Raw genomic sequence first — 23,415 nt, 5'->3', positions numbered from 1 at the left:
GTGTATGTGGCTTTTTTCAGTGTATTTTATGTGGATCTGTTTTTTTCAATGTTTTTTTATATTGTGCTGGCTTTTTCTTTCCCTTGAATAGTTACCTCCATGGTGATTGTGTACATGCGCTTTTACATGCTCCTACAAACATCATACCAGGGTATTCTACGTGCACCTTCGGCATGCGCATGATCTTGGCTCTTTGACATACCTAAAGATATTTTTGGGCTCTTTGCATCTGACTGGTCTGTAACCAAGAAAATGGTATGAAGCGGCGGCGATCAAAGTAAGGTGGTAATGGGTTGTATTGACCAAAGGATAATGTGCTTGGAATTTACAGCAATACATACTGTACTGATGTAATAGGGTTTTCCCAAGTAGGCAAATACTACAGATTCTTGGGTGGAGGCACTGAACTGATGTAAGGGTATACCACTTAACGTGCAGTAAGGGTAGGTTCATCCTTGACATTAAGGAGGGTTGGTAACCTAGGATCCCTTTGTAGAGTAAAATCGGGGGTTATATTGGATTGCACTGATAAACCGAAAATATAATTTCCCTTATATTATAATTTGAGGCATTTATATGAGGTGAATTAATGCTAACAAAATAATCATGCAATAATCATAAGTGAATTTTAGCTAATAAAAATAGTCTTGCATACTATATACACATAATAAAATATTGATGTGCAATAAGAATGAAAAAATATATATATATATATATATATATCATACTTGCCGACAATCTGGCTGCTCCTTCCGGGAGGGAGCAGCCAGATCGGCAACACAGGGGGCGTGGCCGGCAAAAGGGGGCGGTCCAAATGAGGTGAGGTCAGTTTGCGGGCGTGACAGGGGGCGGGGCCACGCGATCACGTAATTTTAGCCCCGCCCCCGCTACACAATGCAGGAAAAATAGGCATTGCAAAGCAGGGGGCGGGGCCAAAATGACGCGATTCGCGTCAGCGGCCCCCCCGCTGCGGGGGTTTATTAGGTAATTCGGAGGGGGGGGTCGGGGGATCGGCGGCAGGCGGGTGGCTTGCCTGCCTTTCCGGGGGGGCGGGAGCTGCACCCGTTTATCGGGAGGCTCCCGCCCGAATCGGGAGGGTAGGCAACCCTGATTATATTATATATATATATATATATATATATATATATATATATATATTTAGAAGTACTTAGAAGCTAATAAAAAACTCAACATATACAAAATGCACAGATTTAAAATCCTAAAGAATTGAGTCTTCATATTAAAAACATGTTTTTGTTGCTTACATGACGTGTTGACACAGAAATAGACAAGACAAATCTCAGGTGCACAACTCCAAATTACTGATAATATAAAATGCAATAAAATTTTGCAATCAATAGAGGTTTTTAGCATAATCATGGCCAAGGTTATGGGCCTACCCACCATATCCGGGGACACCTCTTTAGAGTAGGTCCCTAACATACCAGGGTTCAAATGCAGAGCGCAGGCCCTCCAAATCAGCGCAGCCTAGCCACCCCAGGGCATTGCCATAGTGAGAAAAGTGAAGTAAAAAAAGTAAGAGCAGCTATGGCTGCATAGAAAGGTGAGAATACAAATATAATGAAACAAACAAAGTATTAAAATTGTGCAGAAAAGAAAGAATGTGTTATAATGCAATGCCCTGGAGCAGAACCACCAAAGCAATCCAGGGGACCCACACCCCAAAAATCAACCCAAAATTGCACTGCAGTATACAAACTTGTAGGACTTACCTAAAATTGTGCATATACTATACCAGACCCTATGCTTTTAAACCAATAAAAAGGGGTGCTAATCCAGACTGAAAGCGTCTCCTTTCACTCAGGTGTGCAATAAAGCACATTAAATGGAGTACCGTATGTAGGAAAGATTCCTGGACTGCATACCCTGAATTATAAGGGTACAGTCGTGCCCTTATATTAAGGCTGCATCTAAAAAAATGGAATTCTGAAGGGGGGGGGGGGCAGGGTGTTCAAGGGACAACACCTCAAAAGCTATAGGAGGTACGGATCTGAAATTTGGCATGGCCAGGTAGAACGGTCGCACGGCGCTGCATGCCAAATTTCAGGGCACAAACATAAAAAATTAGGACATGGGAGTAATCTAAAGCTCCAACTGTCACTTTTTTCTGACATTCTCAATTAGCAACCCGTTTCTGCAGTAGCCTATGGGGGATATTTGGGAAGGAAAAACTCAGGGTAGGGGGAGAATTTAGACTTGGGGTTTGTTTTATTAGGTAGCTATTGTGCCAGGGTACGTCCTTTTGGGGTTCAGGTAAATTAGAAAGTCACAGTTTTTAAACGATTACCTCAAGAATGCGCCATTATAAAGATAGGACTTTTCAACTTGTTGCACAGCCGCAGTAGGAGCTTCCAGCAGGTGTAGTCATAGTGGCTTCACTTGGGTGTAGCAAGATGGCCGTCGTTTGCGGGTGGTAGTGGGCAAAGCAGCGGCGGTGAAACAGATGCGGCGGTGGGGACCTTAGCGGGTCGCAGTTGTCGGCGGGGGACACGGGTGTCGGCGGTGGAGGGTCTGGCAGCGGCGGAGGGTCCAACGGCGGTGAGGGCATTGGCGGTGGGCATGGACCCGAGAGGATTCAGACCCCGGCAGCCATTATGCCGAATACGGCAGCGTCGCCCATTTCAAAAATGGCGCCTCAGCCAATCATGGCTCGCAGCGGCCATCTTTGAATTTTAAAACGGGCGCCGCTGCCGTACTCGGCAGAAAGGCTGGCGGGGACTAGATCCTCTCGGATCCAGGCCCGCCGCCGACACCCAAACAGGTGCCGGTCCCGCAGATTTTCACCTGCAGAGGACCTTAGAAGCCCTGGGGAGGTGGCAGCCACCCCCCAGACGAAGACGCCGAAGCCCTGGCGGGTTGGTGCCCGCTGGGCGAAGAGACAGGAAGTCCTAGTAGGTGGCGGGCCATGCAAAAGAGCTGACACAGGCTGCTGTCCACTAGGTGAAGATGCCAGAAGCCCTGTTGGGTGGGCGCCCGCCAGGCGAAGAAGCCGTGGCCGTCACCCGCCAGGTGAAGACACCGAAGCTCTGGTGGGTTGGCGCCCGCCAGGCAAAGACACCGGAAGTACTAGTGGGCGGCGGCCATGCAAAAGAGCTGACACAGGCTACCGTCCACTAGGTGAAGAGGCCGAAGCCCTGACGGGTTGGTGCCCGCCAGTCGAATACGCCGAAGCCCTGGCGGGTTGGCATCCACCAGGTGAAGACGCCGAAGCCCTGGCCTGTTGGCGCCTGCCAGGCGAAGACACCGGAAGTGAAAAGACACAAGATACAGCCCAAGCGCTGAGGGGTTGATATTTACTGAACAGATTCAATGTGGTTGTGTGGGGTAGACAGTCCCACTCAATAAAAAGTACATGAAAGATAAAGCAACCACAGATTCTGTTAGTATAATTAAAAAATCACTCAAACCAGTAGCAACAATGTATATAATAAATGAATTATATCTTTATTAAGACAAAGCAGCCAATGCTTATAAATTCAATAAGAACAATAAAACACACATGTAAATAATGAAATTGCATGTAAATAATGGTTCCTAAAATGTATGAATATAGAGTCCCGGACTTTTGAACAACATTTGGTGAAACCCTCTGAAGAATTCCTCCATACACAAATATATTTTTTGAACTGATGTTGATTAGTTCATCATCCGGTATAAAAGTTACAAAGTAATAAATGGGTGTCGATATTACCTTCCGTATAGTTGGATCAAACCCAGATCTGGGTATATGACCACAATGTGGATGATGGTTACCGTGGCTGAAGATGGCAGACCTCCTGATTTCGACCCAGCTGACGATGGAGATGCAGAGGGGAGTGGGTGGTCGCTCTAGTGCTCCAGGTCCGGCACAGGAGGGGCAAAACAATGTACTCCGTGCTCTATAAGTGAATGGGTCGTCTGATCAAGATGCACGTGCTCTACCCGGCCAGCGGGGAGACTTGGGAAGAATTGAATGACGCCGCTCTGAGGCTCCGTGTCAGGGGGAAAGGAACAGAGGGCTCTGCGTCCCGGATGGGTATGGAGGATATTCCACTGCAAGCTGATAGAATGGCTTGAAGCTTGCCAGGCACGGTGTGTAGACGTGCAGAGAGAGCCAGTGATGAGACTCCAGGAATCAAAAACCGGGTAGATGTAGCAAAATCAAGCACCAACGCGTTTCAACGTCCTTCTGACACCTTTTTCAAGGTGAATGAGGCATTGCAAGTTTGAACAGTTTAAGTACCTTCAGCAATTAATCAGCATTAGATACATGTGAGTATAGTTAATTACTGGTTTGAGTGAAAAAGCAGTTTGATCCTATTAAAGGCACATGAATGGCTCATAGAGCAAACACTTTATAAATGCACATACATATATTTACTGATAAGAACGGAAGACATAGGAACAATAATTCTAGAGGAGAACAGGCAGAATCATTTGTGTATATATACATATACATGCAGATATGGGTGCACACCCATATACATATGTATATATACACACACGTATAACGAATAAAAACAATAAGCGACAAATGGGTATGTACCTATGTGAGATCAATTCTATAAGTCTTATGTTAATAAGGATGAAAAAAAAAATATATATATATATATATATATATATATATATATAAGAATAGCGCTAGGTGTAGTCAAATAATAGTATTTAACTCAATTTGTTTGTTAAGACCGTCAGGGTAGAGACTATTGAGATTAAAAATCCAGTAAACTTCTCGTTTACATAGAGTTCTAAATCTATCTCCTTGTCTAGAAGTGGGCAATATTGATTCTATTCCTAAAACTCTTAGGGAGCATATATCACCCTTATGTTTATCTATAAAGTGTCGGGAGACACTATGTAAAACGTTTTTCTTCAGAATGTTTCTCCTATGTTCTAGGAATCTCTCTTTTAAACCTCTAATGGTTCTACCAACATATCTAACGTCCCTACAACTGCACAATAACACATACACCACATATTTAGTATTGCAATTAATGAATTGCTTAATGGTGTAGCTCTTATCCATTCCCTCAAGGTTAATAGTTTTTGTTTTATTTAATGCATGGTGACATGTGATACATCTAGTAGAACCGCATTTATAGAAACCGGGAGGTCTGCATGGAAGCCAATCTAATCTGGATTCTAAAGTCCTAGTGGGAATCTTAAGAATACTCGGTGCAAGTATATTTTTAAGTGATTTATTTTTCCTATAAATGATAGTAGGTTTCGTTGGTAATATTTGTTTCAGCACATGATCGAATTTTAACAGAGTAATTTTTCTCTATAATACTTTTAATTTTTCTCGAAGAGTCGTTATAGGTGGAAATAAATGCGAAATTACTCTCTGTTTTGTGTACATGAGATTCTCTTGTTTTAGGTTGTAGTAATGATTCCCTCGGTATAAGTAAGACTTGATTATATGCTTTTTCAAGCAGATCTCGAGGGTAGCCTCTATCTAAAAAATTCTCACAAAGTGTTAAGGCCTGTTTGGAAAAATCTTCAAGATTGGAACAATTGCGTTTGATACGCATAAATTTTCCCTTAGGTATATTGGTTTTCCAAGGATGATGGTGACAGCTTTTAAAGTGCAGGTAGTTGTTAGTTCCCACTTCTTTACAATAGTTAGTGGTTATAATATGTTTTTCACTAATTGTGAGAGTCACATCCAGGAAGGTAACCAGATCCCTGCTCTGTGTGTGTGTGAAGGAAAGATTAAAAGAATTAGTGTTAAGGGAAGAAACAAAAGATTGTGCACTAATAGAGTCCCCATCCCAAATAATAAAAAGATCATCTATGTAGCGGCCGTAGAAGACCAGGTTCCCCCCGAACTCGCTCCCCCACACATGTTGGGACTCAAATTGTCCCATGTATAGGTTTGCGAAGCTCGGGGCGAACCTGGTCCCCATGGCCGTCCCAAGCACCTGTAAGTAAAAAGTGTCAGTAAAAATAAAATAATTGTGAGTGAGAATGAAACGAATAGCTTGGAGAATGAATTCCTGATGTTGAACGGATAGGGTTCCATCTTCAGACAATGAATTTGCTACCGCATTAATCCCCAACTCATGGGGGGATATGTGTATATAGCGCTTTCACATCAAGCGTGAGAAAGGCATATTTTTCATTCCAAATGATATCTTGTATAGAATTCAAAAAATGTGTAGTGTCTTTCAGATGGGACCTTAACCGTGCAACATGTGGTTGGAGAAAAGAATCTACATAGTGAGATAAATTGGAAGTGAGAGAATCAAGTCCAGAAATGATAGGTCGGCGAGGGGGTGTAGTGAGAGATTTGTGAATTTTGTGTAAATAATAAAAAATAGGGGTGACAGGAAAGGGTATCAGCAGGAATCTGTATACCTCCCTGGTAATGACTCCCTGATTTAGGGCTTTATCCAATAAAAGAGTAAGCTCATTAAGATATTTTGCTGAAGGATCCGAAGCTAATACTCGGTAAAAAGTAGTATCTTTCAATTGCCGGAGGGCTTCGAGAATATAGTCGTCTCTATTTAGAACGACTATACCTCCTCCCTTGTCCGCTTCTTTAATTATTAAAGAGTCATCTTTACATAACTCTCGGATAGCTACCCTTTCCCATTGTTTAGATTCGAATCCTTCGCCTTGTATGTTGAACAAATCTCTTTAAAATCATTCAATGTTGTCTTATAGAAACATTCTATACTTGAACTTTTATTTTTTATAGGGAAGAATTCTGACTTAACCCTAAACTGTTTCATGCTATCTTTAACATCAAACAGCTTAAGGTTCTCATTTTCCTCATTATTCTCATCTAGTAGCTCTTCTAGGATGTTAAGAGCATTTGTGTCTCCACTATCCAGCAAAATTGGTGTACTTTCTGGTGCATTTTTTGATAATTTTTTATTGGCAAAATATCGTTGCCTACATAAATTTCTAATGTATCTGTTAAGGTCCACATAAAGTTCGAAGATATTTGGACCACAAGAAGGTGAGAATTTTAATCCTTTAAGGAGCACTCTCTTTTGATTCTCACTTAGCACTTTATCTGAGAGATTGAAAATAGATTTATTTCCCTGAGTCCCATTAGAGGTTAATATCTTAGATCTGTCCTTCTTATTTCCTCTCTTTCTACTGGATCTGATAGACGTCTCTTTTTGGGGGTTGTTAGGATGCTGAATCGGTTGTGCAACAAGGGACCTTGTTTGGGGTGGTAAGCACGTTTCTCTAAAAAAACCTGTGAAATTTCATTGGACGAATCTTTCCTAGTTGGTCTTTTGGGGATAGCTCCAGAAGTCACTTTCGGTGGGATGGAATTATCACCATGCGGATGTTTTCTTTTAGGGTAGAAGCTAGTTATCTCATCCAGCTCCTCCCGGAAGTCCTAGTGGGCGGTGGCCATGCAAAAGAAATATCACAGGCTGCCGCCCACTAGGTGAAGATGCCGAAGCCCTAATGGGTTGGTGCCCGCCAGGCGAATAACCCGAAGCCCTGGCGGGCTGGCATCTGCCAGGCGAAGACGCCGAAGCCCTGGCGGGCGCGAAGTTGCCTGAGTCCTGGGATAGCGGCGGCCATGCAAAAGAGCTTAAAGGCCGCCGTCCTCCAGGTGAACACCTTTAAAATAAAATATTACAATATTAAAGTGTGTTGTGTTATTTTAATATATATATTTTTTTTTTTACAGGTGGACTACAGGTGGCAGTGGACCCTAATGCCCAGCATGCTGGTACTTGTGGTTTTCCAAGTACCAGGATGCAGGGAGACGTGCTGGGACCTATAGTTCACCTGCAAAAGAAAATATTCTTTAAAATGCACCACACAACACAATCAACCCAGCACCCACCACCCAGGAGTGCTGGGGATAGCCCCTGGCTATCAGTCTGGGGTGCTCTGAGGAGGGGGACCCCTTTATTGGGGGGGGAGTCCCCAGCTCCTCAGGGATTCCAGGCCTGGACTGACTAGCGGCCAGGGTTGACGCTGCGGCTGGGGGGCCCGATGAAAGGGCTCCCCTGGCTATGGCATCAGCCCCCCGTTAGAAATAGTCCGGTGCTGGTTTTGGGAAATACATGGGGAGCCCTATGTACTTTTTCCCCCTGGATTTCCAGAACCAGGACTGGCTCAGAGCCCTGTGCTGGTTGTACTAAATACGTCATTTGTCCCCCTACGTCATTTGTCACCTGTATTTTGGCAACCAGGGCTGGTTCTGACTAGCCCGGTGCTGGTTGTGCTTAAGTATGGCGGAACCCTATGTCATTTGTTCCCTGCATTTAAGCACAACCATGACTGACTGCCTGTGTTTAAAAAAAAAAATAAAAAAAAATGGCATGGCCTCACCTCCCAGAAAACAACCAGCCCCGTGCTTTGGAGCCCCAGTATTGGTTGTACTAAATACAGGGGACAAACGACGTAGGGGTCCCCTGTATTAAACACAACCAGCACCAGGCTTTTGAGAACCTGTCCTGGTTGCCAAAATACAGGGACAAATGACGTAGGGGGTCCCATATATTTAGCGCAACCAGCACAGGGCTCTGAGCCGGTCCTGGTTCTGGAAATACAGGGGGAAAAAAAATGCATAGGGCTCCCCCTGTATTGCCCAGAACCAGCACCGGACTCAGTCTAGCAGGGGGGGGGGGGTGATGCCACAGCCAGGGGAGCCCTTTCACCAGGTCCCCCAGGCGCAGCATCACTTGTGGTTCTCCAAGTACCAGCATGCGGGGGATGCCTGCTGGGACCTGTAGTACTATCGCAAAAGACGATATTTATCTTTTCATATGCACCACACTATACATAATCAACCTGGCACCCACCGCTCAGGGGTGCCGGGGATAGCCCCGGGCTATCAGCCTGGGGTGCCCTGAGGAGGGGGACCATTTTATTGGGGGGGGTCCCCAACTCCCCAGGGACCCCTGGTCTGGGCTGACTAGTGGTCAGGGGTGATGCTGCGCTGGGGGGCCCGTTGAAAGGGCTTTCCTGGCTGTGGCATCACCCCCCCGCTAGACTGAGTCCGGTGCTGGTTTTGGGAAATACAGGGGGAGCACTATGCATTTTTTCCCCCCTGTATTTCCAGAACCAGGACTGGCTCAGAGCCCTGTGCTGGTTGCACTAAATACGGGGGGACCCCTACGTCATTTGTCCCCCGTATTTTGGCAACCAGGACAGGTTCTCAAAAGCCTGGTGCTGGTTGTGCTTAATACAGGGGACCCCTACGTCGTTTGTTCCCTGTATTTAGCACAACCAGTACTGGGGCTGAATAGCCCTGGGCTGGTTGTCCTGTGGGGGGGCTACGCTTTTCTTTTTTTTTTTTACACATTCAACTTTTAACATAGATGCGTAGATCTCACTGCTGCATTCTTCCATCTGTGACTTATTGATTTGATTTTCTCAGGTGTATACGCACTACCAGTGAGCCTTCTGTCACCCACTGATGCCCCCTTTGCACTGCACCGCTGCCACTACTATGCACCACTGCTGCTGTTGTTACCCCACACGCCTACATCCGTCTCACACTCTGCACCTCCCAAACCAACCTCCCGTTTGCTGTCCCCTCTTCTACCTGCATTAGGGTACCATTTTCTTGCCCTTCTCCCCTGCAGGTGGCCTGGTTTGCTCATCCAAACCCTGATAGTTAATAAATACGGTTTCATATGTCCCATTAAGGCTGCGAAGACATGATCTGAAATTTCTCAAAACCGATTTTCTGCCACTCAAACTTCAATAACCAATGAAATTACGATCATTAAGGCTGACACCTTAATGGACGTGTTTCCCTTTGCAATACAGATATGGTATGCCATCACACCCTGTGGTTAACGGCAGATTCAGCACTCTCACAGAATGAGATTGCTGTCACTCACAAAATGGTGGAGCTGCTAATTCACAGAATAGTGTGCTCATTGTAACACACACATGTAGTCTATGCAACTGAGGTCTAAGCAGAAAATAGAGCTGTGCAGATGGGATAAAAGTGGTGTGGATGGGGGGAGGAGACACAGCAGCGTGGATAGATGAGACATAAAGGCGTGTAGAGGAGGGAAGGTTAAGCAGTACAGAGGGAGGGGGTAGCCAAAGTAATGCAGATGGGTGGAAAACAGTGGTGCGGATGGGGGGGGAAGAGAGTGGCATGGACATGGGAAGACAGCAGTGCAGATGGGTAAAGACAGATTGGTGCAGATAAGGGAACACACAACAGTAGGGATTGGGGAAGACAGATTAGTGTGGATGGGTAGGAAGACAGTAGTGCGGGTGGCGGGAGGAGACAGTTGCACAGTTGGGGGGGACAGACTGGTGCAGATGGAGGAAGAAAGAGTTCCACAGAGGAAAGGAAGACAGCGGCGTGGCTTAGTGGAAGGCAGTGGTGCAGAAGGAAACAGAGTGGCTCGGATGCAGGGAGGTGCAGAAGGAGAAAGACAGATTGGTGCGGATGAGAGAATACAGACTACCATAGTTCAGAGACCACACAGCAGTAGGGATTGGGGAAGACAGATTGCTGTGGATGGGGAGGAAGACAGAGTGGTGCGGGGAGACAGAGTTGCACGGTTGGGGGACCAGAGTAGTGCAAATGGAGGAAGAAAGCGTGCCACAAATGAGAGAAAGACAGCAACGTGGCTGTGGAGAACGCACAGATGCAGGGCAGTGCGACTGGGGAAAAACATTGGTGCGGATGAAGGAACAAGACTATCACAGTTGGGAGACCACACAGCAGTAGGGATTGGGATATATATAGCAGCATGGAGGCATATAGGGGAAGAAAGTGTACATGCATAGACAGAGTATGATATTTTTAAAAATAAGGCAGCTGAAGGTGTATTCTACATGAGATAAATGTATGCAGTGAGAAGGATGTTGGAAGCCAGTGAGATTGTTTTGGTGATCAAATGGGAAGATTGTGGGCACTGAGTGGGATGTGGGAGCCACATAACTGCTCAAACCTCAGTTGCATAGACTGCATGTGTGTATTCCAATGAGTACACAATTCTGTGAATTAGCAGAAAATCAATAGGTTTTGTGAATTTTCAGATCATGTCTTCGCAGCCTTAATGGGACATATGAAACCGTAAGGTTTATTTGTCTATGGAATATATATAATGGGAGGTGCTACCTGATGAGACTTATTGTAGGCACAGAAACAGACTTTTTTTAATTCACTTTTCTCACTATGGAAATGCCCTGGGGTGGCTAGGCTGCGCTGATTTGGGGGGTCCTGCGCTCTGGATTTGAACCCTAGTATGTTAGGGACCTACCCTAAAGCGGTTACCTGGATATGGTGGGTTTCCCATAACCTTGGCCATGATTATGCTAAAAACCTCTATTGATTGCAAAATTTTACTGCATTTACATATTATCAGTAATTTGGAGTTGTGCACCTGAGATTTGTCTGGTTCTGTGCCTACAATTAGTCTCATCAGGTAGCACCTCCCATTATATATATTCAGGGTGTGCAGTCCAGGAATCTTTCCTACATAACGTGTTGACAGTCTGAAAGCTCACTGATGAGACTTGAGATGGGCGGGTTTGACCACCTTTGCGGTACAAGATCACACACTAGGACTAGGTGTCCGATATTGTGGAGAGAAGCCAAACCAAGTTGACATGGTGTTAGCTGAAAGACTGCCCATGTATGATGTATGAGCCATTTCTGGAATCCAAGAGGACTCTTGTCCTATGCACACTGAGTTACAGCCCAGGACATTTGCATAAGAGCAATGAGAATTGAGGAATGTCACTTTAAATTCTCTGAGATTCCCATACCGATTACATGATGACACAGTTTACTTATGAATATTGTAATGAGTTATGCTATATAAAGCTAGTGCAGTAATAAAATGATAAGCATTCAGTTTTGAAGCCCAAACCTGCATGTTGCTTCTCGTGCCTGGCCGATTATCTATATGCCAATGACTGCTGTATATTGTAATTCTGTAACCCATATATGAAATAAGAAGTTTATTTATTTTAAATTTGGCATGGTGCACAAGTTATTTTGCTTCAATAGCACTATTGATATTGTATGATAAAATGGTTACTACTAAAGCATGGAATTTCTTGCAAAATTGTCAACCAGTTAACAGATGTTTGACATGTGGTTTTTAATACCATTTTCATGGAGTATGAAAAAACACCTAGACAGCATTCTGAATAAAATGCAATGCTGCCAAATGAGAGTATCTTCACAAATTATTATGGGGTCATTGGAAACCAAGTTTGCAACTCAATGTGTCATCCTGCTCACACACAACCCCTCTTCAACCATTTAAATCTGGTGAACAAAAACATATCAGCTGTGGAACCATTCTTGGGAAAATGTACATATAATTCCCTTATTGCCCTAGGGAGCACTGCATGGGGTTACATGGAGCAAATCCTTTCTAACTAACCTTTGTTCAGTTACCTATATCTATATACAAGATCATGACAAAAAGCAGCAGATATTTACTTATGTTCAATAAAACACAAGTAAATATCTCTGTATTTACATTTATCTAAGTTTTCTGGGGACATTATAATGAAAGCTCAGTCAATATAAACGCACCAAGAATTAAAGAGTGCTTGCTTTCCAAAACAATGCAATAAGTTTAAACTGAAGCATCTCCCACAGATTGAAGTTCCTTTTGCCCATTTGAAGTTCCAAAAGTTATTTTTTCAATTAATTGATCTTCAAAGCTTTTGTCATTATTTGACTACAATTCAAATTCCTTGTGGACAAATAAATCTACAAAAGTTTTAATTCCAAGAGAGCCATTTTTAGTTATTGATTTTTTTCCTTGACTAGAGTATTTGGAATAAATCACTGATATCTGGTCTGTAACCTTTTGCGGCAATTACAGCTGCAGTCGTTTTGGATAAGTCTCCATGAGCTTGCCACATCTTGCCCCTGGGATTTTTGCCCATTCCTCAAGGCAAAGCTGCTCCAGGTCCTTCATGTTGGATGGTTTCCGCTTATTAACAGCAATCTTCAAGTCTGACCACAGATTCTCAATTGGATTGAGATCTGGGCTTTGACTAGGCCATTCCAACACATTTAAATGTTTCCCCTTAAACCACTCGTGTGTTGTTTTAGCAGTATGCTGCGGGTCATTGTCCTACTGGAAGGTGAACCTCTGTCCCAGTCTCAAATCACAGGCAGACTGAAACAGGTTTTGCTCATCAATATTCCTGTATTTAGCAACATCCATCTTTCCCTCGACTCAAATCAGTTTCCCAGTCCCTGCTGCTGAAAAACATCCCCACAGCATGATGCTGCCACCACTATGTTTCACTGTGGGGATGGTGTTCTATGGGGTGATGGGATGGGTTGGGTTTAAGCCAGACATAGCAATTTGCTTGGTGGCCGAAAAGTTCAATTTTAGTCTCATCTGACCAGAGCACCTTCCTCCATACATTTGGGGAGTCGCCCACATGCCTTTTGGCAAACTCAAATCGGGTCTTCTTATTTTTATCACTAAGTAATGGCTTTTTTCTGGCCACTCTTCCATAAAGCCCAGCTCTATGGAGTGTACGGCTTATTGTGGTCACATGCACAGATACACCAGTCTCTGCTGTGGAACTCTGCAGCTCCTTCAGGGTCACCTTTGGTCTCTGTGCTGCCTCTCTGATTAATGCCCTCCTTGCCCGGTCTGTGAGTTTTGGTGGGCGGCCCTCTCTTGGCAGGTTTGTTGTTGTACCATGTTCTTTCCATTTGACGATGATGGATTTGATGGTGCTCCGGAGGATCATCAAAGATTTGGATATTATTTTTATAACCCAACGCAGAATTGTACTTCTCAACAACTTTGTCCCTGACTTGTTTGGAGAGCTCCTTGGTCTTCATGGTGTGATGCCTCTTGCTTAGTGATGTTGCAGACTCTGGGGCCTTTCAAAAAAAGTGTGTTTATACTGACAGACCATGTGACACTTAGATTTCACACAGGTGGACTTCATTTCACTAATTATGTGACTTCTGAAGGTAATTGGTTGCACCAGAACTTTTGAGGGGCTTCATGGCAAAGGGGGTGATTACATATGCACATGCCAATTTTTAGAATTTTATTTATAAAGATTCTTTTTTATATTTTTCTCATTTCACCAAATTAGACAATTTTGTGCAGATCCATCACATAATATTCAGATTAAAAAAATTTTAAAAAAATTACAGGTTGTAATGTAACAAAAAAGGTAAAAAGCCAAGAGGTGTGAATACTTTTGTAAGGCACTGTATTTTATCTGTTTAAATAAATCACTTTAAAAAGGATGACTAAACCTAATGTTATACCAAGATGTCTTCACAATATTTATTACCACCATTAAGAATTTCTAAAGTATACACTATATAATGTATTATATATCGTTCCGACGTGGATCGGAAAAATATATCGTACACAATGCATTGTGTGTACGCCCAATCTGTTAACAAAGGTCGTTCACAGAAACATGCCATCTGCTGTACTGCACAGCAAATGGGACATTGTAATGAATGCCCTGATGCAGTCACAAGAGTAACAACATATTGCGCTGTTGTATACTGGATCATGCAGTGTGTGTATGACGCATGCAATGTATCGTTACATCGCATCATCGCTGGGTCACACATCCTATACTGTGTACACAGCTTTACACAGAGATGCCTTAAAACAATTAAAGAATCTTCACAGTTTAAAATGTATCACTATTTTCATTCAAGTCTATTTACTGCAAGTTCCCTGTGAATTATTCTTGGGGCTAGATTTACTAAAGCTTCTAAAACAGAAAAGTGGTGGTCAGAGACATAATAGCTACAATCTGATTGGTTGCTATGGGTAACAGCACCTCATGGGGGAGATGTATTATAGCGGCATGTATCGTGTTGCTATAACGCTTCCTGCTTCACCTCATTACCGAGGCGAAACAGGAAGCACTATCGATGAGATGTATTAACATCTCAACGGCTGGAGCAGGGGAGTGATAACTTCCCCTCCGGCGATCCCCGCTAGAGCCCACAGCGCATTAGCCTAGTGCTGATGCACTGTGTTTCACTCACGGCCGGCTCCACTAAGCATGTGCGGGATCCCACAAGTATCGCGAGATCCCGCGTGCAGCCCTGGAGCCGGCATCCACCGCAGCAGGGACAGCGTTGTCCCTGCTGTGGGGATAGGGCTTCGCCAAGCTGCAGCGGTCGATATCGATAGCTTAGTGTTCACTCTAGGTCTAGCTCTAGGTCCGGCGGCAGGAGGGGCGCCGGACCAAGAGCTAGGGCACTTCTGCACACACCGAAGGCGCGCGCGTGCCCGAAAAGGGGACATGGTCAATGAAAAGGGGGTGTGTCTTTATGACGCGTCCCCTTTTAGTCACACTTGGGGGCGTGCCCGGCACACACGGACATGCTGGGCAGTCCCTAAGCGCGCTGTCACTGTGAATGGATGCCGGCGGTGACCGCTGCTCTGCTATCTTGTAGATAGCGGTGATAATGACAGGGGCGCATACCGCCCCTGTCATTTATCGCCCAGCCCCCTTATCATACATGGGAGAGAAGCTGTATCAGCGCACATAACATGCGCTGATGCCGACTCGGCGATTAGTACATCTACTGCCTTGTCTGTCTTAGAAACTTTAGTAAATCTCCCCCTTGGTGTCTATAACTCTAGTATTCTGTAAAACTAGGTATTTTTTTCCCACACAATATACTACAGGTTGAGTCTCCCATATTCAAATTTTCCCGAAATACGTAATATTCGGAAATACGTAACTTTTTTAGCATGACTGATATAGTGAAACCTTTGCTTTTTGATGGTTCAATGTACAAAAATTTTGTTTAAGGCACACAATTATTAAAATAAAGTATACAATTACCTTCAGGTTTTGTGTAGAAGGTGTATATGAAACATAATTGAATTTTATGTATGTACACAAACTTTGTGTGAACCACAATAGTATTGAAAATATTGTATAAAATGACCTGCACGCTGTGTGTATCAGGTGTATATAACACATAAATGCATTCTGTGTTTAGATTTGGGTCCCATTCCCAAGATATTTCATTAGGATATGCAAATATTCCAAATACGGAATATTCCGATATCCAAAATACCCCTGGTCCCAAGCATTTTGGATATGGGAGACTCAACCTGTACTACTACTACGTAGAGTTTGTTTTTTTTTTCAAGTGAATATTCACCAGGCTAGGTCTTAGTAGTTACGTTTGGGAAAGTGAGGTTAGCTCAATGTGTAAGCTTTAGGTGTGGTGCCATTTACTTGGTCAGTGCTGTTTGAAATCAGTGGCATATATTGGCTGGCTTAAAGTCTGCTTGCCCCAGTGGGCTGATCCGTGGGCTGCCCTGTGGCAAGTTAAGCTTCACTTTTGAGTTGATGATGAACCATTGACATCCTCAAAGCACATTAATATTCACTGGCACAATTACTGCGATTTCTCTCTGCTCTCTCTCTACCTTAAACTACTCTGTCCGACTATTGGCACTCCTAATTGAAATTCCTATTTTCACCAATCCCTTTTCTTGTTCTATTGTCTGGTTAATCCTGATCCATTCAAATGTACTGTCTTCCACTCACTGTGAATATTCCTACTGTCACAGTAGGCTAATTGACAGAGTGACAAATCATTAATGTGTGATTAAAAGGTGAACATTGAATTATTGTTTTTCCGACAGACTTACAATTATTGTCTTTCACGGTTTCTTCAGTCTCTCTCTTTATGAGAGCCATTTAGTAGGTTTTTTCACTATTCGTTTTTTTTTGCTATTCTCATAACTATTTCTTTCCTATTTCATTAATTCTTTCCTCTTTCTAATATCTATTCTCTCAATACATCCATATTCTCTCTAGGGTGTGGTATAATGTGTCGACACTAACAATGTTGTGGATGTCGACAGCTCGAATGTAGTCAATGGAATTTTATATTTAAACCTAACTAACAGTAGCCTAACCCTAACAACCGCAGTTCAGAACACCAGCAGCCACAGAGACAGTTATCAACAGCACGGAGCACTCTCACTATACCCACGCACCTGCAGCTTTCTGCTGCTTGCCAATTAGCAGTCTCCTCGTGCTGGAGACTACAAACCAACAGACCACCGAATTCAAGCAACAAGCCCAACTTGGCTACTCAACACCACAGTCCGGCTGTTACTAACAGCCGGGTTTTGCAACTTATTGCCACTCACTGCACACAGAGTCAGCACTTCTCTCTGACTGGAGTCAATTTACAGCTATGGAGCTACCAGCACTTATAGGACATCGCTGCAGTCACATATGATCCATCTACCTCCAGCGTAAGTCGACTTTGATTACAGACTCTGGGAGTGTGCAGGCATAACGTGTTACACGTATAGCCTCTGTTTACCCTTGCTGAGTAACGCTCTTTCACCAGTGAATAATTATCTGCATGTAAAGGCAAAAAGGTATCCACTACCCGATTAAACAGAGCAATTAAACGATAACGACATAGTTATCGTTCGATCGCTTGTTAATCGGGCACAAATCGGACAGCTTAATGTTAAAAACGACTAGCAATGCACACTCCCGCTGGTCGTATTTGACATCTATCATCGCCCAAACATGCTGGTCAATCTGCCGATAACAACAAATTGGTCATGTTCGGGGATGAGGGAGGGTGCCTGCACTGAACAACTGATCGTTCAGTGTAGGCACAGAACAGACTGTGAAATGACTGCACGATTACAATGTCGTAATCGTACAGTCATTTCACAGTCTGCTAGTGGATACGCACCTTTACGGTTTACTTAGTTTGCAGTCCAAACTGAGCTGGCTTGTTTTAGATACAATTTAAAAGTATCACTTTGAATTGGAAACATTGTTGCTGGAATGTGTTACTTTCTACGCTCACTCCATATCTATTGGCTACATCTATTTCTACCCTTATGTGCGAAGGAAGAAATTTAATATTAACGGTTTCTGCATAATTTTAGATTGGCTGCTGCTACTTTCGAGCTTCTGCCGCTGTGTTCCGAACACTGTTGATTGTCACAATCATATTATTATATATAGTTTTGATGCAATACAACATTCATTTTAGTGATCTTTAAGTCTGTTAGCTACTCTTTCAAATTATTATTGTTGTTTTTAATAAAGTGTTTCAGAAAACACCCAAGTCCATATAAAAATATTTTTTTGAATGTTGACATACTGTTCTGTCATTCCCTCAACTCTCAGCTATTTTCCAATTGTTTTCGCGGCCCACATCTCCCGTCTAAAGTGACAGGAGATTGCGGGCCGCTATGCAATTGTTCTAGATTTTCGTGCTGGTCGCGCCCAAAGTGGTCGGGTTTAGCCGCGTAAAGCAGCTAAACCCGACCAAAGTGCTGGGCGCGATCGCGAAAAGTGATGGTTGGGCGCCCAAACATGTCACTTTTCGCACATTTCAGCTCTCATCCCTCAGGGGTTGCGAGCTGAAATGTAGCGCTGGCAGCTGATCGTGCCTGACAGGAGCAAGAATTGAATAGCTCCGTCGGGCACGATGGGGGCAGGAATCAATTGAATTCCGCCCTTTGTCTCTCAACCCCTGCAAGCCTTGGCAGTTGCATACATTGTCTGTCAGTGTAAGGGAACTGTATTTGCTTCAAGACAAGGCTTATGACCTTACATAGCTTATAAATGACCATCTTTCACATCATATTTTTATTTGTCTTTCTTAATATTGAATTTAAACAAAGAAAAACAAAATAAGGACTGAAGTAATTTACCACATATGGCAGCCGCGGAGAGGTGTCCATCATCAAAGTGGGGAAAGAGGATGAGCTGGGGAATAAAGACTGTATTGTAAAGCCAGATGAAAAAGATAAGCCCCACACAGAACCATCCTTGTGGGTCAACAACAAAGTGTATAGGTATCCCCATTGTTCATAGTCTCAGGACACTTCTCACAGAGAACACTGGACCGAAGAAGCAATCTGTAGACATGATAAAGAGCATATTAGTCATACTCAATGTGCTGTGACTCTTAGTAGTTTGAACAACCATCTCTGTTTTTCTTCATTTATGGTGTGTGTGAAAGTGTATATTAAAAAAAAAAAAAAAAAAAAAAAAAAAACACAATACAGGTTACCAGGATCACCACTACATAAATCAGAAGTGCATGTTTAAGACAATATAAAAAAATCAATTTAGAGTTGTTGAACATAAAAATAAAATCAGAATATTTTGAAACTCAATTCCAGTACTAAGCAAAGTGCAGCCACATTATGTGGCCAGCCTGCAAAGAGGCAACACACCATTCAGTACAAAAATATAGGCAAAATAACCCCCTTGTGCAGCTAGAATTAACCAGGCACTTGAATAGAGGAGTAGTGAGCAACAGACAGCCCAGGGGCCACCTGTGGCTGGGCATACCATCACCTTAATTCCCACTATAACCCATTCTCTGTTCTATCTCCTAAAGCAGAGAATAGACTGAACAAGAGTAGCTGGATTCCATGTCACATGACCTATGTGTTACAGAGAGGAGTGCGCTCCTGTGCTATCTCAACCCAGCGCACACCTCTGTCTAAGAACGTCACTTTACTGCACATATATGCAGTACTCAGCTCCACAGGTGAGACCACTATAATCTGCTGCTATTGTGGCTACCACCAGAGACTTCCGCTGTGCACCGCTGTTATCACTGTGTTACTACTGTTACCAATAAACCTGCAAGCCTGGTTAAGGACTTTCTGTGTGGACTAACTACCATTTTACATTCTGCTGGTACTTATTGAAACTTCCCAGGTTCTACAACAATTAGTCATATCAATACTATGCAAAAAGCTGGGAGGTCACGCAGCACATGAAAGCAGTATGAGGGGGAAGTGCAGTGTGGATTGTGTATAAGTATTTTTACATAATTGTTGGCAAGTGGCATTCAGAGGGCAATTGGCAGAATTTTGAAGGCCATCATATTCTGGTTCAGAATGGGCAGATTACTCATGTTCAGTATAAGTGTTGAAGCAATTAAGGGGCATTTTGTAATTAGTGATATGAGTATGCTTTGGTCATTATGGGGTCATTTTTTAAAGCTGCACATGCGGCAACTTGACTTCATCAAGATGTTCATCATAGCTTAAGAGAATGACCCAATGGAAGGGGCACAGACTTACCTTGTACCTTGTTTGGTAGTGTGATAATGAGGTTTAAAGAAATGACTGACCAGGTACAAGAAAGAAACACAAAACATAACATGCATAAAGAAATATCCTAACATTATATATGGGTGCATCAATTAGCCTTGAGGTTCTGCAGCAGCCTCATGAATTATGCTCATGCCTTTCTGAGGTGTGAGCAAAAATAAGAAATCATTTACCAAAACATCATGCGGAAATATAACCACACTGCTACTACAGCATCTTTTAGCTAACTGAAGATCCCCCTATGCAGGGAGAGCTAGGGGGTGTGTGCCCCGAATGCTGCATTTGAGGGGTCGTGGGCACAATCAACCTGCTGGCGCCGTCTAATCTGACAGTGCCGGCGGCTCTTGCCCACCACCATTATAGTGTGCAGGGGTGGCTGAAGGTACGAGCTAACAGGGTTATCGCTAGTAATGCCGCAAGCTGAAGGGCACAACCCTGCGCCCCCAGATACACGGCAATAACTAGAGAATGCTAACCTTCGCTGCCCAGAAGGACCTTCTTGATGTCAGGCGTTGGGCAGAGTCGGGATGGGTCCAGGCAGCGGCGGACAGTGGGAGTGGTCAGGTGGTGACTGAACAAAGAGGAAAAGGGGGCGTCCGTGTTGTGTGGCTGGCAGGCTGCAGGACCCCAGGAGACAAACGGCCAGCATAAGGGTCAGATTTGTGTGTAACAAAAAACCAATTGTGACATACAGAGTTTTTCCTTGAACCATCATAAAGTCATTCCCTAGGGATTCTTCCCTTTTGTTGGAGGAAAACATACAATGGGGGTGGGTAGGTGTGCCCATTATGGAGAAGGGGAGGTGCTATGGGGGATAGTGTGTGTGTGAGGTTATGTGGGCAATTTTTGTGCAATGAGCTGCGAGGAGCATAATGTGCAAGGGGCATTACTGCATGGCATAATGTGTAATAAGTAGTGCTCCACTGGAAAGCAGGCAGGGCAGGGTGCAGGGGTTGCCGGCCGTGAGCTTCTGAGCATACCTAAGGCAGGCTCGTTCCTGAGAAGGTGGTGTGGCCAATCAGGGAGGGGCATGTCCTTGGGACAATTGGGTAGGGCGCGGCGCCCCTCTAAAACAGCCTAGTGAGAACACTAAATAAGGGGCATTACTGTGTGGTATAATATGCAAGGGGCATTACTGGGTCACAAAACCACACATCCTTTTCAGGAGCGTGCACACAGAAGGCATACCATCTTTGTTTGTTAAAAAGCAAATGTAATGTCATACAGCTCCCCTCTCAAACCATCAATATGTTTTAATGAATGATGGTGATATGTATCAAGATGATTTTTACATAAAATTATGCTTTTATGCATTGTACCTATGTACTAACAGCACAATGCAGGAGATTTCACAGAAATCTCCGGCAAAGTGATAATTAGCACTGCAGGTCACAGTCCCCATTATTATCAATGGGGACTAAGGGTCTGATTCAGAGCCGCTCGCAAAAAGCGAGCGCTTGCTCTGAATCAGGGTGGGCGCTTGTTTTTTAAGTTGCGGCCTCCTGGCCGCTCGCATAGCTGTGGGTGACCACCCACAGCTTAAGCGAGCGGCTAGGTGATGGTTGAGATGGTCAAGACCATCGCGACCATCGGGCTTGCGACGAGACCCTTACGGTAGGGTCTTGTGGCCGCAAGACCCAGTGGACTTCCTGCTCTAATAGAGCAGGAAGTCCACCTACTGACATCACGAGTGATGTCAGTAGGGCCGCCCACAAACGGCAGGCGTTCCTGCAGGAACGCCTCTGTTTGCCCAGCAACCCCCCTCCCCGCCTTCCAAACGGGGCGAGCTGTCGATCAACATTGATAGCTGCCCCTTTTGGATGCGAGCACTGGAGCAAGTGCTTTTTGCGCTCGGTCCGGGGCTCGCGCATGCGCAGTGCGCACTGGCCCACCATCGACCCGGTTGTGAGCGGGTCTGGATCAGGCCCTAAGATCCGACCCCTATGTACTAAACTCCAAAAAGTGAAGCTGTTCGGAGTTTAGCCCCAGTAGTTTACACCATCTTCAGATGGCGCTGACGCTGTGTGCATGCGCAGTGTCAGCTTCCCCCAGAGAAGTCTTTCACTTCTGTGAAGGACTTCTTCTAAATGCTCGGAATATAACTCGTAGGGACTGAGGTTACCATAACCGCTGTCCCTGCGAGTTTCCCTTGGTACATAGCGGGGATATTTTCATTAAAAATGAAAACATTCCCGGCGAGATTGATACATCATAATCGCCTCAGTGCCGCGATTATTAGTACACAGACCCCTGAATCTTTTAAAAGCAGCGGTTTCATAAGGTATCTTTTAAAATAGCAAATATATCACCAAATTCTTCTACAAATCATTTCTCCTTTTCAAAATCACTCTAGACGGCAAACAGATTTTGGCTGCTGGACACAGCTCTGATATGAAATCGGCATATAATATGAAAGCAGATAGGTGAGGAAGGAAAGACAGGATGTCAAAGAAAACTCAAGTCAAGTCTCTCCGCATGAATTAACCATGTGACCATCATTGTCATGGCAGTCACATTACACTATGGAAATCTTAACCTACATCACATGGAGCAGTCCAAAGAAACAGATGAAGGAGAAATTAACAATCTTACCTCTGTCTGTTATTCCCGTCCCGTTTTTTTAAAATTTTTATAAATTTAAAGTGCAACAGTATTCTATGGGATTGCTGCATAACACTTTTTTTTTTTTTTTTAAACATATTTTATTAGAAAGATGAGAGACTGTACAAAGATGGCCTACGCAGAGGTCTAGTAGCATTGACATGCTAGTGTTCACTCTAGGTCCGGTGCCAGGCAGGGCGCGGGACCTAGAAAAAGGGCACTTGTGTACACGCTGAAGTAGCGCGCATGCCCGAAGAGGGGGCGTGTCTTGATGATTCGTCCTCTTTTCGTCACTCCTGGGGGCGTCAATGGCACTTACGGATATGCCAGGCAGCCCCCAAGCGCTGCGGTCACTGTGAATGAATGCCGGGTGCATGCGCCCGGCATCAGTTCACCGCCGGTGACCGCTGCACCGCCGTTTTACCAACCCCGGGACACTGTGGCCCACGGGAGGGGACAGAACCCGCAGTCTGTTTCAGCCGGGCGCCGCACCGGAGGCCAGGGTGCTTTCTGCCCTTTAGAAATAGGGCAAGGCGTGGCACCCCACTGAGACAGCCTGGCGGGAATGCTACATGCCATATCACAGAGGTAAGCAGGTGGATAAATCGCCTATAGCACAAGGTACTCAATAAGCAATTGTGAGGACATATCAATTATACAATTGAACAGTCTCATGTATTTTTTCCTATATTGGAAAGAGAATAAGATATAAGAGAAATAGAGGAAAAGAGAGTAAGGGCAAGAAAAAGGAAAA

At 44.2% G+C, this 23,415-nt stretch overlaps 1 protein-coding gene across 1 annotated transcript in view; it reads right to left on the bottom strand.

The window, feature by feature from the left end:
- Positions 1-23,415, bottom strand: part of ZDHHC21 (zDHHC palmitoyltransferase 21) — a 76,447-nt gene that overhangs the window by 45,075 nt on the left and 7,957 nt on the right. Inside the window, exon 2 of the mRNA XM_088472628.1 lies at positions 18,642-18,848. Coding sequence (XP_088328754.1) covers positions 18,642-18,795 — 154 coding nt within the window. The 5' untranslated portion in view covers positions 18,796-18,848. The remainder of the gene's footprint in view (positions 1-18,641; positions 18,849-23,415) is intronic.

This window comes from Taudactylus pleione, unplaced genomic scaffold (genome assembly GCF_031769625.1).
Source record: "Taudactylus pleione unplaced genomic scaffold, aTauple2 ptg000127l, whole genome shotgun sequence".
NCBI classification, from domain to species: domain Eukaryota; kingdom Metazoa; phylum Chordata; class Amphibia; order Anura; family Myobatrachidae; genus Taudactylus; species Taudactylus pleione.
This window is presented reverse-complemented; position numbering and strand designations above follow the sequence as displayed.